The sequence below is a fragment of the Ochotona princeps genome, chromosome 2, assembly GCF_030435755.1.
Source record: "Ochotona princeps isolate mOchPri1 chromosome 2, mOchPri1.hap1, whole genome shotgun sequence".
Lineage (NCBI taxonomy): Eukaryota > Metazoa > Chordata > Mammalia > Lagomorpha > Ochotonidae > Ochotona > Ochotona princeps.
The window spans coordinates 30,958,336-30,973,389 of record NC_080833.1 but is presented as its reverse complement, the minus strand read 5'-3'; the positions used below and the strand labels follow the sequence as shown (position 1 = coordinate 30,973,389).

The following is a 15,054-nucleotide window of genomic DNA, read 5'->3' as shown; positions in this document are numbered from 1 at the left end:
TTCTGCTGCCTTGCGAAGGCGTTCAGCCGTCTGCGCGCCAAAAGGCTCCTGGAATGAGACCAGCTACAGGTCACCATACAGCGAAAGGCTCCCCAGAAAACACACATTTCGCCCCAAGCCGCAGCACAGGAGCAAGACCAGCCTCCAGCAAAACCAGGGGAGCGGCAGTCCTTACCGGGCTTTCTAGAAGTCAGACGGCCATGCACATAAGGGTTCCCTAAGACTTAACTTTCTTCCTGCGAATCACAAACAGGTCTTTGTTCTTCAGCAGCGACCCAGACCTTCGGAATCCGGCGCTCCGCAGCACCGATGCGCGTCAACGAATGCAAAGCTTCCTGCCCACCCCAGGGCGCATGTGCGGAAATGATGCTCCTTGGCGGTTTCCCGAGTCCTCCGGGAATTCTACCTGATACTACATTTCCCATAAGGCGTCGAGATTTTTTTTTATTCCGGAAGGCATCAAGGATTTTTCCCTAGCTCTGTGGATGATTTGCTGTAGTTTAAGCTCCGCGGGGAGTTCGGATAATATAGAAAAGAAGTGTGTACGCCATGTTTCTTTTTAATATGAGAATTTAAATTTTTAAAAAAATTTATTTAAGGGCAGAAAAGAATCCGCTGTTTCACTCAAGTGAAAAGATAATTAGGGTTATGGTCCCTGGTGAAATTTTCCTTTGAGAAATATGAAAGTTTGCTTCTCCCCTGTTTATGCCCCCCTGTGGAAATATGGGTTGCTTTTGGTTTCTCTTTTATCATAAGAATAGCAACAGGGCTATTGGGGGGACACGTTACTGGAATGTGAATTTACCTCCCTGGGTTCTAGAACAGGAAATCACACTGAAGGGATACAGAGACTCCTCTAAAAACTATCTTTGACCAAACAGAAGTGTCAACCTCTACCTCTTTGAATATTTGCAAAGAAGCAGCAAGGAAATAGTGCCTGAGATTTTGGTTCATCATGAGAAAAGAAGGTTGCCTGTCACACCCTTTTTGTTCTGAGCAAGCTAGACAGGGTTAGAATTCCAGCCTGTGATGGTTAACTGCTGTTCTAGCTTTTTCTCTCTCGAAAGTGTGCTTAAACAAGACTTCCACTATTTTCTTCAGTGTTTCTCTTTCAAAACCCTTCCACCGAGCTGCTGCGACTCAGGTTTCCACCTTTAACATCTAGCAAATCTTGCTTCTCACACTGAAATTGTCCACATGAAAATTCTTTCCTGTGAGACAAAAACTGAGGTCCCCTTTTCCTTGTCTGGTGAAATTCCCCACAGCAGTGCCCCAGGGCCACCCCTGCGGCCTCCCGGGTCTGCATTAACAGTGAATTAAAGAGCAGAATGGGAGATTCAACCTAGGCAGTGCCTTACACAGGGATCTCAAAAGGCATCTTCACTACTGGGTCAAACTTCCTTTAAAGATACTGGCAGATAGAGAACAACAATTTAATAAGAAGAAAATATGCCATGTTCAAATACAGTCTCCTCTTCATTTTCTTAAAAAAAAAAATTAAATTTAGTTAGGGAAACATAAAGGTATCTTAACTAAATCATTTTAAAATATAGGCGCATGTAAGATAATGTGCTAGAGCCCTGTTAAAAACCTTTAAGAAGTTTAGTCCAAGGCCCGGCGCTATAACTTAATGGTTAAAGTCCTTGCCTTGAACATGCGCCCTGCGATCCCATATGGGCGCCGGTTCTAATCCCGGCAGCCCCACTTCCCATCCAGCTCGCTGTTTGTGCCTGGGAAAGCAGTCGAGGACGGCCCAAAGCCTTGGGACCCTGCACCCGCGTGGGAGACCTGGAAAGAAGTTCCTGCCTCCTGGCTTCAGATCGATCCAGCACCAGCTGTTGTGGCCACTTGGGGAGTGAACCATCGGATGGAAGATCTTTCTCTCTGTCACTCCTCCCCTCTGTACATCTGCCTTTCCTATAAAATAAATAAATATTTTTTAAGAAGTTTAGTCCAGATATGAATATGTTTCAGAGCTTTCTTCTACCACTTTATGTTGCGAGATGATCAAATCTATCTCATAAATAAGGCAGACTCTTAGAAGCTCAGGAGTATTCACAGGCTGGCACTGACTGACGGTGAAGAACCTCAGTATCAAAATCCCAACCATTTGTTCATGGCTCATCACTACTAAGAAACTATATGAGCTTGCAAGCTAAAAGGCCTATGTAACCTTTAGCGGCCTATGTGACCTTTAGCAATGAGAGGTCCCAATTCTTATGAACCAAGGTGCACTTAAGTCTGGTTATCTCACAGGTGGCTCCAAGTAAATAAGTGGGTGTTTCCCTTACTTGCTGGAGGCAAGGGCTGTCCAGCCCAGATAGGTAGGGAATGTGTGGTATTTCTCCTCACCTTGCAGGCTATTAGGAATTGCCCCTTTTCAAGCTATTGTGGACTGCCCCTATAAAAACCCTATGAATGTGCTGTTTGGGGCCACGCTCCTGGTAAGGGGTGTTGGTCAGCAGGCTGCCTGCTATCAACCAAAAATCCAGGCTCAGGATGTGCTGAGCTTGAATAAACCATGCTTGTGCACTTGGATTGACTTCAGACTCCTGGTGATTTCTGGGGATCACAAAATCTGGGCACAACATTGGCCTGTCCCATTCTACCCTGCATGGAAGAGAGTGGCCCTAATCAGCCATTTTCAGGGGTTCTTTTCTTTCTTTTTTTTTTTTTTTTTAATTTATTTTATTTTTTATTGGAAAGGCAGATTTACAGAGGAGGAGAGAGAAAATGGTCTCCTGCCCATTGTTTCACTCCACAGGTGGCTGCAATGACCAGAGCTGAGCTATCCAAAGCCAGGAGCCCAAATTCTTCTGGGTCTCTGACGTGGCTGCAGGGTCTCGAGACTTTGGGCCATCCTCCTGTGCTTTCCCAGGTCACCGGCACGGAACTGGGTGGGAAACAGCAGGCAGGACACAAACCGGGACCCATATGGGATCCTGGTTCATGCAATGCAAAGATTAGCCACCAGCTAGAATGCCAGCCCTGTTCAGGGATTCTGAAGCAATAATTCAATCAACTATGAGGGCACTGGTGCATGGTGCAGCTCGTTCAGTCAACCAAGCTTACATCAGTGAACAGTGCAAATGATCCAATCACTCCAACACCCATTGGTTTGCATAGAAGACAAGGCTGGAGGTAAAAATGACCCAGCAATTGCAACCACCAGCATATGCATAGGCTGACGGGGCGACGGACACTGTACTGGACACTGTACTGGCAAGCACACACAAGAATTAGGTCTGGAATCACCTCAGATGAAGTTTCTTTGGGGATCACCCCAATTGAACTGCTGAACTCAGAACGCCAACCATGAAGAGAAGTGCAGGTTCCATGGTCTGAGCATGGAGGGCATGTTTCAAAGCTGGGCCTCCTCAGTGACTTAGATGGAGCAGTGGACAGTATATCCATGAGCACATGGAGGATACGGTAGTACATTAGAGCCTACAGAGGACACCTGGTACTGCAACGAAGGACAGAACAAATTGATCAACTAGCCCAGGCAAGTGTTGTCAGTGAAAATCTGGGCAAGTGGAAATGCTAAGGTGGACTATGTCAGCCAGTGGATTCTGAAGTGATTTCTTCTTGCTTGGAGTGGCAAGATCAGCAGCAATTCAAAACTGTTGAACTATCGAAACCCCTGGAGCAGTGCCCTCGAAGCATGCCCCACACTGGGGACCCTGGGATGATTGGGAAGCTGGGTGTGACTTCTCGCTTTATCTCTCCCCTTCTCTCAGATACAGGAAGCAAAAAAGAGAGTGTGGAATCAATGGTCTTACCCACTTTCCTGTAGCCCTTGACCCTTTGAGCCCTAATCAACTATGTAAAGATCATAAACAAACAAACAAAAAAAATCCAAGCAACTTTAATGGCATGGAGCAGATACCCAGTTTAAGCATCATGCACTTCAAACTAACCAATCAGGGCCCGGCGGCGTGGCCTAGTGGCTAAAGTCCTCGCCTTTTTTTTTTTTTTAAAGATTTATTTATTTTATTACAAAGTCAGATATACAGAGAGGAGGAGAGACAGAGAGGAAGATCTTCCGTCCGATGATTCACTCCCCAAGTGAGCCACAATGGGCCGGTGTGCGCCGATCCGAAGCTGGGAACCAGGAACCTCTTCCGGGTCTCCCACATGGGTGCAGGGTCCCAAAGCTTTGGGCCGTACTCAACTGCTTTCCCAGGCCACAAGCAGGGAGCTGGATGGGAAGTGGAGCTTCCGGGATTAGAACCGGTGCCCATATGGGATCCCGGGGCATTCAAGGCGAGGACTTTAGCTGCTAGGCCACGCCGCCGGGCCCCCGGCACCATCTTTTACACAAACCAATGGGTGTTGGAGCCCATCCCAATCCTGCCTACCACACACTTGGCCATTAAACCAGTGGGAGCTGCAGCCAAGTTGGGGAGACTCCCAATAACCCTTACCAGACCTGCGCCCCCTGCCCTGGTTTCCATGCTTGCCAATATGTACAGCAGATTGGTCTAATCTGTCCCACATCCCATTCAGTTCTCATCCTTGTCAATGGGCATTGAAGTTTAGTTCAACCCAATCAGCCGCATTATCCAGCCCACATAGCTGCCAACAGGGGCCACTCCTTGCCCCAGTTCTGGTTCTTATGCTCACCAGGGAGAGTGGCATTCCAAGAGGGAAGTGCCCACTGTTTCTTGATGGGCCAATTCCCATTCATGGATCCTGCACTCTTCAGATGGTTCTGCAGTTTGGATTGACAGAATTAGCGCCGCCCCCGCCCTCCTCCCCCATGACAGCATCTGCTAGCTGATACTGCGGTACAGCTCAACCAACCCACACCCACTCTGACCAATGCTTGTGCCAGTACAAGCAGTCAACTCAGCCTGGCTTTTCCCTGGTCTAGCTCACATGAGGCCCACATGTGTTGTAGCCCTGCCTGGTCTGGATTGCCCCTATCCCAACTCACGCTTTCCATGGGAGTGGTGGTCCAGCAGGGGAGCTCTCCACATTCCCCCACTAGCTTTTCTTTCCCCTTCCCCTCTGGGTCTTGTGTGTGCTAGTTGGGTTCTGCAGCCCAGTCTGGCATGGCCTGCTAACCTCAGCTTTTGCCGGTGGTTGCTGTAGCCTGCCCTGGCGTATCCAACCCCCAATTCCCGCTCATGCTGGTGGGGGCTACAGCCTAGCCCAGCCCAATAGGCACCGAATCCCAGCTGTAATGTGCACTGGTGTGCGTTGCGACCAAACCTGGCCTGACCCACACTCTGTTTTGGTGCTCGAATTCGCCAGCAGATGAAGTGAACTGGTTCAGTCTGGTCCGCCCCCAACCTGCGCCAAATGTATGCTGGTGAGTACCTTTCCCTGGCCTGGTCTGGGCTGCCCCCATCATGGTTCTTGCACTCACCTGCATAGACTATGTCCCAACAGAGGAGTTTCACAGGCTCCTCCATCAGAACCTCTCCCAATGCCAGATTTCGCGCATACCGGTGGATCCATGGGCTTGCCCTACTCAGTCCACCTCTGGACCTAGCAGGAACAATGGCCTTTCCTGACCAGCCTTCAACCCATTCTGGTTATTATTGTTAGGTGTTACAGCCCAGTTTAGTCTGGACCACATGCATACACAGCTCACACCCTGCTCACAAGGGCAAAACCTAGCCTAGTCCATCCTACATCTACCCTGGTCCTCACAAGCACCAGTGGGTGCTGGGGTCTAGCCCAGTCCGGTGCACTCAGCCCCAGTCCACACTTGTGCCAACATATGCTGCAGTGTACAACAAATTGGAGTGGGTACTAGGACACCACAGATTAAGCAATCCATATTGGAATGCCAGTCGGAGTCCTGGGGATTCCATGCTTCCTATCCAGCTTCCAGCTAATGTGACTGCAGGTGGGCAGTAAGTGATGGCCCAATTACTTACATTTCTGCCACTCATGTAGGAGACCTAGGTGGAGATCCTACCTTCTGGATGTGGCTGTGCCTAATTGGATGTGGCTGTGCCTAATCCTGGCTGTTGCAGGCATCTGGGGACTAAACCAAAGGTTGACAGATCTCTGTATGTCTCTCCCTCTCTCCCAGTTTCATATAAGTAAATCCATAAAAAATAACAAATCATCCAAATTAAAAAAGATGCAAAGTATCATGTTACCTTAGTTTATCAAAATCAAATACACAAATACGTAACTTAAATATGACATTGCTTATACTTACAGCTTTCATCTATCTGCCAATGAAAAAGAATATGAATACCTCAAAATAGGTTTAATTTGGGCCCAGGGCAGTGGCCTAGTGGTTAAAGTCCTTGCCTTGAACATGCCAGAATCCCATATGGGCACCAGTTCTAATCCCGGCAGCTCCACTTCCCATCCAGCTCCCTGCTTGTGGCCTGGGAAAGCAGTCGAGGATGGCCCAGAGCCTTGGGACCCTACACCCTCATGTTTGACACCCAGAAGAAGCTTCTGGCTCCTGGCTTTGAACTGACACATCTCCGGCCGTTGCGTGCACTTGAGGACTGAATGATCGGATGGAAGATTTTCCTCTCTGCCTCTCCTCCTATCTGTATATCTATCTGCCTTTCCAATAAAATATTTAGAAAAAACAAATTTCATTTAAACGCTTGCATGCTTCATCTACGAATCATCAAGATTATGCAAAAAAGTCAACTGTCCTCACAGTGTTTTTATATTTTACTTTATTGTATAAGAAGTTGCTTTATTCTTGGGCCCGGCGCAATAGCGTAGAGGTTAAAGTCCTCGCCTTGCATGCGCCAGAATCCCATATGGGTACCGGTTCTAATCCCGGTGGCCCTGCTTCCCATCCAACTCCCTGCTTGTGGCCTGGGAAAGCAGTCGAGGACAGCCCAAAGCCTTGGGACCCTGCACCCACGTGGGAGACCTGGAAGAAGTTCCTGGCTCCTGGCTTTGGATTGGCACAGCACCAGTCATTGCAGTCACTTGAGGAGTGAACCATCAGAAGGAAGATCTTCCTTTCTGTCTCTCCTCCTCTCTGTATACCTGACTTTCCAATAAAAATAAATAAATCTTTAAAAAAAGAAGTTGCTTTATTCTTATTGCTTTGAATAACAAAGGGAAGACTTCTTATGAATTAGACTTTTTTGTTTAAGGAAAATGGCATTTGTAGAAAGATACCTCGCTGTAGCCATATGAACATCCTCCTTCTTGATAACCCATGACAACTCTCCACAGGTAATCTTGCATCTCTCCCACTCATCCCTGAGCCTTGCTCCTGGACTTGGACGTGGCTAGAGACTGCGGCCATATAAAAAGAACCAATATGAGAACATTCTCCATGAAAGCAAAGCTTAGAAGTGGGTTCTCTTTATCCAGGTAAATAGTGTCAGAAGCATCAGCATTCCCAAAAGCATACATTCTATTCATCTGGCTTTTTTGGCCTGGGGCTCCAGTGAGGAGCTGAGCACTCCACTACCCTTCTTCCATGAGCAGATGTCTGGATAGCTGCACGTGCGGCACTTCCAAGCCTCTTCTATGTCAACTCCTTGAGGCTCCCGGTGGCCCCTCCAGTAGGCCATATAATGCTGCACCCGGCCTCTCACCTCGTTCTCTTCAAAGGCTACAATTTCTGTACCCAACAGACTGGCAGTCTCCTGGTGAATGTATTCAATCTTCAGAATATCAATGGCTGGAAGGTCGGACAGGGTGAGAGATAAGAACACCAATTCCATGAGGTCACCCAGAGATTTCACAGTGAAGCCTCCCTGCCGCGCCTGCCTCTGCACTGAGGGCCCCAGGGGCTTGTCTGGACACAATTTTGTATGATGGATAAGGCTCGCAGGGGTCACTTTTCCTTGCACCATGGCATCAAAGATATATTTGTACAGGCTGACTTGAAAACAGTCTTTCTTTTTCTGAGCTTCCGGAGGCAGCACCGGGCGCCTACGTGTCTTGAGCTCTGCCAGTTCCAGTTCCCCCTTGGCTGTGTAGTGCAGTTCGTCAATCACTCCAACAAGAAGCATCCCCTCCACTTCTGCAAACACTGGGAACTCTCGGATGCGCCCTTCTGACTGCAGGGTAGGAATCATTGACAGAATGTTCAGAAACTTAACTGCCCAAGCATCTTCCCGAGTGGTGATGGGGACAGTCACGAGATCATGAAGTTCTAGTTCTCTAGCCAGGTGGATGCTAGCACCAGTGTCCAAAACAGCTGCCTTCTCAGGTGTCACGAAACCAGGCAGCTCCTTTCCATATGCCATTTGCAGCTCACACCAGTCCTGAGTGGACAGGTCAGTGACATACAGATACTGGAGGTGGAATCTCTGCATGGGTGAGGAGACAGCCGGTGGCTTCTCGCAGTTCTGTAGGCTTACGGCCTTGCCACCCTTCCCAGGGAGTTCACAAGATGGGCCAGACTTGCTAACTGAAGCGCTTGACCCTTGAGAGTCTTCCAGTTCTAGAAACTCCACAAGCTCTGAGTCACTCAAGTCTGAGAATCCAGACGCCTCTGCTGGTGCTGTCTCCTCTTCCCCAGGCTCTGACATGGCACAGCTCTGAAACAGGCAAGGAAGGCCCTGCACGACACTGAACAAACATCAAACAAGAAACGCCTCAGAAACATTTTAAATATATAGTCAGATAAAAACAATGACCATTTTTGGATAATCTTGAGAAAAGCCCATTTATTTATGACCAATTTGTACTGCCATAGAGTGGTAGTGTAGACTATACAATAAAATTCTTTGTACTAGCCACATGGGTCCACTTGGCAGAATTTTTTAAAAAATATTTATTTATTTTTATTGGAAAGTCAGATATACAGAGAGGAGAGACAGAGAGGAAGACCTTCCATGTGATGATTCACTCTCCAAGTAGCCACAATAGCCGGAGCTGAGCCAATCTGAAGCCAGGAGCCAGGAGCCTCTTCCAGGTCTCCCACGCAGGTGCAGGGTCCCAAGGCTTTGGGCCGTCCTTGACTGCTTTCCCAGGCTACAAGCAGGGAGCTGGATGGGAATCAGGGCTGCAGGGATTAGAACCAGCGCCCATATGGGATTCTGGCACGTGCAAGGCAAGGGATTTAACCACTAGGCTACTGTGTCAGGCCCCTTGGCAGAATTTTTTAAGGGGGAAATAGTTTTATACCTGAATCTTCCACTAGTGCTCTATGTAATTTTAAAAAATTGCCTTCCTGGGCTGGCAAAATGGCTCAACTGGCTAATCCTCTACCTGCAAACCTCAGGATCCTATACGGGCATCAGTTTCTGCCCCAGCTGCTCTACTTCTCATTCAGCTTCCTACTTGTGGCTTGGAAAAGCAGTGGAGGATGGCCCAAACTCTTAGGACCCTGTATCTGCATAGGAGACCCAGAAGAAGCTCCTGGCTCCTGACTTCAGATTGGCTCAGCTCTAGCGATTGTGGCTTTCTGGGGAGTGAGCCAGTTGATGGAAGACTTTTTCTATGTCTTTCCTTTTTGTAAATCTGTCTTTGCAAATAAATGAATTAATTTAAAAAATTAGCCTTCCTGGGCCTGGCGTGGTAGCCTAGTGGCTAAATTCCTCACCTTGCATGTGTCAGAATCCCATATGGGCGCCAGTGCTAATCCCGGATGCCTCCACTTCCCATCCAGCTCTCTGCTTGTGGCCTGGGAAAGCAGTCAAGAATGGCCCAAAGCCTTGGGACCCTGCACCCACAAGGCAGACCCAGAAGAGGTTCTGGGCTCCTGGTTTTAGATTGGCTCAGCTCCAGACATTGCAGCCACTTGGGGAATGAATCATTGAATGGAAGATCTTCTTCTCTGTCTCTCCTCTCTCTACATATCTTTCCAATGAAATGAATAAATCTTTAAAACAAATAGTCTTCCTTGGACTCAATTTTTTAGATTTAGGAGATATCAAGTTTGCCTTTTCTGCTTCTAAACACTACTGACTTACAAAATTATTTATTTTTTTAAAGATCTATTCTTATTTTTATTATTAATCAAAAGGCAGATATACAGAGAAAGGAGATAAAAGAAAGATCTTCCGTTCACTGGTTCACTCCCCAAGTGGCAGAGATAACCTGATCCAAGACCAGAAGCCAGGAGCTTCTTCCAGGTCTTCCATGTGGGTGCAGCGTCCCAAGGCTTTGGGCCATCCACCACTGTTTTTCTAGGTCACAAGCAGGGAGCAGCCAGGACATGAACCAGTGCCCATATGGGATCCTGGCACATGCAAGGCAAGGATTTAGCCACTAGGCTATTGTGCTGGGCCCATTTCTCTTTTAAAATACATTTTAATTTTTTTTATTAAAGTTTTTTTTTAATTTGAAAGGCAGAGGAGGAAGAGGAGAGGAGGGGAGGGGAAGTGAGAGAAGGAGAAGAAAGGGAAGAGGAGAGAAGAGGAAAGGATAGGAGAAGAAAGAAGAGGATAGGAGAGCAGGGGAAAGGAGATGAGGGGAGGGGAGGAAAGAGGAGGGGACGGGAGGGAAGAGGAAGGCAGGGGAGGGGATGGGAGAGCAGAGATCTATCAGCTGGTTCATTCTCCAAATGGCAGCAACAGCTGGGGTTGGGCCAGGTCAAAGCCAGAGCCTGGACCAAGCTGAAGTCAGAAACCAGGAGCTTCCTCTGGGTCTCCCACATGGGTGGCAGGGGCCAAGGACTTGGGCCATCTTTTGCTGCTTTCCCACGTACTTTAACAGGGAGTTGGATCAGAAATGGAAGAGCTAGGTCTCCAACTGACACCCATATGGGGTGCTGGCACTGCAGTCAGAGGCTTAACCTGTTAGGTCACAAGGCTGGTCCCAAGATTATTTACTTATTTTTAAGTGAATGTAGATCTGTATAATTACTGAAGCAATGTCTGATAGTTTACCATGGACCACTTTCATAATTTTTGTAAAAAAATACAAGGTCTGTGACTAGGAAAATAAACCTGTTACAGCTTGTGCCCTGAGAAGATAGCTCCACAATGATTGCTTTGAAATGCAAGTCTCAGGAACAGCCTATGGCAAAAAAAAAAAAAAAAAAAAAAAAAAAATCAACTATAGACCAAAATAAAGCTGCTCACACACAAAGTAATCCATGAAGTAATGGGAGAGATGTTCACAACAACATGTGGGATTCATTAGCTTGTTAATAACTGGGACAGACTAAGGAAAGAAAGGTCAGGAGAAACAGCTCTTGGTGGGTTGTATTTTAACTCCTCACTGGCTATATACATTATTCTCTTAAAATTACAAAAAATTACTGTTTGACTCTAAACTGGAATTTTCCATAAAGTTCATTTTTTTCTACACAAGAAACTAGCTCATAACAGAAAATTCCTAAAATGTGGAGCAGCTACTTAGCCTAGTGGCTCAGCCCCTGTGTCCATGCCACCTAGAAGTAGCAGCGAATGACACCCTGCTCTGGCCTCTGAGTGCAGATTCCTGCAGATGCGGACCCCAAGAGGCAGCAATCACAGCTTAAGTAACTGGGATGTGGACGCTCTGTGGGAGGCCGGGGTTGCATTCTGGCTCCAGAGCCTTTGGGGGCTGGCAGAGTCTGAATGGGGTATACTCCCTCTCCTTCCCCATTCCTCTCCCTGTTCCCCTTGCTGTCTGATGATCAACTTTTTTTAACCTGAAATTTATTGCTGTAAATAAGTCAATATTTATTGATTTTCTTTTTTTTTTAAAGATTTATTTATTTTTATTACAAAGTCAGATATACAGAGAGGAGGAGAGATAGAGAAGAAGATCTTCCATGTGATGATTCACTCCCTAAGTGACCGCAACGGCCGGTGCTGTGCCGATCTGGAGCCAGGAGCCAGGAACTTCCTCTAGGTCTCCCACACGGGTGCAGAGTCCCAAGGCTTTGGGCCGTCCTCAACTGCTTTCCCAGCTACAAGCAGGGAGCTGGATGGGAAGTAGAGCTGCCGAGATTAGCCTTGGTGCCCATATGGGATCCCAGTGTGTTCAAGGTGAGGACTTTAGCCGCTAGGCCACGCCTCCAGCCCCTATTTATTGTTTTTCAATAGTGTCTCAACTCTGAGCCAAGAACTTTACAGCCGATACCCCATCACTTTCTTCTAGGGCTGGTGTAGCAGCTTCAGAATCTTCTGCTTGCAGCGACAACATCCAGTCCCAACTTGTCCACTTTCCAGCCCAGCTCTGTTATGGCCTGGGAAAGCAGTGGAGGACGGCCCAAGCACTTGGGTTCCTGTACCCACATGGGAGTACCAGAGGAAGCTTCTGGCTTCTGACTTCAAATCAGCTCAACTCTAGCCATTGCAGCCAGTGAAGGAATGAATAGCAGATAAAAAATCTCTCTTTCCCTCTCTCCTCCCCATAACTCTTTCAAGTGAAATAAATGTCTATGAAAATACTTCTAATAAAAATTTCAAACATACATAGTATTGCATCCACTGGACCACTAACACAGAATGTTACATTCACCAGTGACAGTCACAACAAAGTTTCATTATAAATGAGAGGCAAGGCAAATGATTTGACTGACCTAACCAGCAGGCCGGGACCAACACCCCTTTCCAGAATGTTCACATTCACAGGGTTTTTATAGGGGCAGTCCACAACAGCTTGAAAAGCGGCACTCTACAATAGCCTGCAAGGTGAGGGAGGAAATGCTGCACACTTCCTGCCTATCTCAGCTGGACAGCCCATGCCTGGCCACTCTCTGGTCCAGCAATTTAAGGTAACCACCCACTCAATTTCTTGGAGCCACCTGTGAGATAATCAGACTTGGGCCTTGATTTGTGTTAAAAAGGTCATACAGGCCATTCAGCCTGCAAGCTCACAGTTGCTTAGCAATGAGCTATGCTTGCTCCATTTTATTTGTAACAGAACTTAGGACACAACAAAGAATACCCATAAGCACCAGAAAGATAAGTAACCACTGTCAGTTGTGTGTACAAACGATGTTCAAAAAATGAATGAAAACTTTACATAGCCTTTGATTACATCTTTACACAGTTTTTTTGAAGACCTTTAATATTTGCTTTTTGTTTGTACATATTTTTTTGGCTCAACTACTCTAAAGACGTCCTAACAATTCACATGCGAATGCTTCACTGTTAGTTTGAAATGACATGTTTTCTGCTTTTGTGATTCTGCCTTACTTGCCTGGCTGGGGGCTGTGTGAACTCCAGGCCTGACAGTCTCTGTGACACCCGGCAGGGTACCTGGCAGGCCACGCAGGCAGAGCACTCCTCAGGAAGGAGGTCCCTGGTGCTAGATAAGACCCACCGCCCTATAGCCCATCAGTTTGTGCTTTTTGAAAGTTGCTTGCTTCAAACCCACCAATAGAAGCCTGCCAACTTGCTCTTTTTGAAAGTTAAAACTGACCAATCATAACTGTATAATTGTCCTGAAATGTATAAGAACCCTGTGCTGTTCAACCTCAGCCCTTCTCTTTTTCCGCCCTGCTATTCCTGCTGCAGCTGCCCCTCCCCCACCCAACCCATCTGGCTGGGGAGGGTGGCTGGGAGACCTAAGTTAACCTGAATAAAACAAAAATCTTTATGCCTTAGCACCGACTTCAGACTCAATGATTTCCTGGGGATCTCAAAATCTGGCACAACACCTACATAAATGTAATACTATTATCACACCTAACAAAATCAATCACTTCGTAATACTCCAGTCCACACCCAGATTTCAACTATTCTAAACGTGTCCCGGATAGTTTTTCTTTAAACCAGGAAACAATGACCATACAGCATGTTTTGTTTCCCCAAATAGTTTTAATCTCAAGAAACTAGTCAACTTATGACAATAATTGTCCTGGTCTTCCTCCTAACTACCCGTACATATTCTTACGGAGAATTCAAAACGTGGTACCAACCAGAGCACTAGTATTTCTTTCGGAGCAGAAATATAATAAAAGATTTGATACAGAACATAACCTGACAGAACTAAGTGTAAGCCTCATTGCCATTCTAATAAGGAGTGAATATGGCGAGTGCATTAATACCCCTAACAAGTTTAAGAGCTGATGCCCTGAAAAACTCATCAATATTATTTCTGTTTGTGGCTAACTTTAAACAGTTTAAATGTCACTAATGAAGGAAAGCATAGGTAGCCAGAAGTTACTTACAATAGGAAAAAGACACTAAGACTTTTGCTTATATTTTAAAAAACTATTGCATTATAGAATACTTAAATGGTAGTAAAATATGGAAACTGCATATTTATCCAAGTGTCTTAAACTGCAAATCTGCTGCAAAGCATAATCATTTCAAGAGGAGTAACATGCTCGCCTCTTCCGAGGCAAACTCAACCTGACTTCGTTTTTCCTGTACCCTAGATAGAGTTACTGGTCCCGTCCCTCTTTCCCTCAAGTAAAATGGCTAAAAACACTCAAGGTCCCCAGGAGCTCGGAAAGCGGGTCCTTTTTGGGTTAGTGCTGCCACTGCGGGCGCTCTGAGCGCCCAGACATGTCCGGGCATCCCCGGCTGCACTCCGAAGGCGCGCCTCCCGCCGGAGAGCGTGCAAGCGCCCGGGCATCCGGGAAGGGCCGGCGTTCCCACAGCACCTCGGCCGAGGGCGTGGGTCCAGAACCCGCCGGAGAGCCGTGCAAGCCCTCGGCATCCGGGAAGGGCCGGGGTTGCCGCAGCACCTCGGCCGAGGGCGTGGGTCCAGAACCCGCCGGAGCTGGACCCTGCGAGCCGCGCCGTAGGAGGCGGGGCAGACCTACGGCATCCGAAACGCCAGCTCTTCGTCCCAATCCCGGTTCGCCCGCCTTCTTCTAACCTCAGATACTCCGCAGAGCCCCGGCCTCCGCTGGCTCAGCTGCGGGACTGCTCCAGGGCTCTGCCCGGCACCTGCAGAATGAAGCGGGACAGACTCCCGACACACCTCCTGCCCGGTACCCAGCAGGCTCCGCGGCGGCCCGGCGCCGCCACTTCCCAGAGGCCCCTGCTCCCCGAGGCTGTGACGGGAGCGCAAGGGGTGGTGGCCACGGGGTGGTGGGCATGTGGACGCTTGCTAAAAAGCTGGGCAGTGTCCTTCGCTGCTCTCTCTGTGCCTCTTCATTCCGAAAAGAGCTGCTGTCGCTTAAGTTCTCCAGCTGGCGGGGCCCTCTCCCCTGGCCTCTGTGCCCCAAGATGCCATTTTGCCACCCTTGGCCCTACGTGCCTA

At 47.8% G+C, this 15,054-nt stretch overlaps 1 protein-coding gene across 1 annotated transcript; it reads right to left on the bottom strand.

The window, feature by feature from the left end:
* Nucleotides 1-7,337: 7,337 nt before the first annotated feature.
* Nucleotides 7,338-14,770, bottom strand: EXO5 (exonuclease 5). The gene is made up of 2 exons (XM_004591531.2): nt 14,668-14,770; nt 7,338-8,516 (listed from the first exon to the last, which is right to left on the bottom strand). The coding sequence occupies exon 2, from the start codon at nt 8,484-8,486 to the stop codon at nt 7,365-7,367; it is 1,122 nt and encodes a 373-aa protein (XP_004591588.2). The 5' UTR covers nt 8,487-8,516; nt 14,668-14,770; the 3' UTR covers nt 7,338-7,364.
* Nucleotides 14,771-15,054: the final 284 nt, after the last annotated feature.

What these genes read in the sequence shown, in the direction of transcription:
- EXO5 (XM_004591531.2), bottom strand. Translation starts at nt 8,486, where the DNA reads ATGTCAGAGCCTGGGGAAGAGGAGACAGCACCAGCAGAGGCGTCTGGA.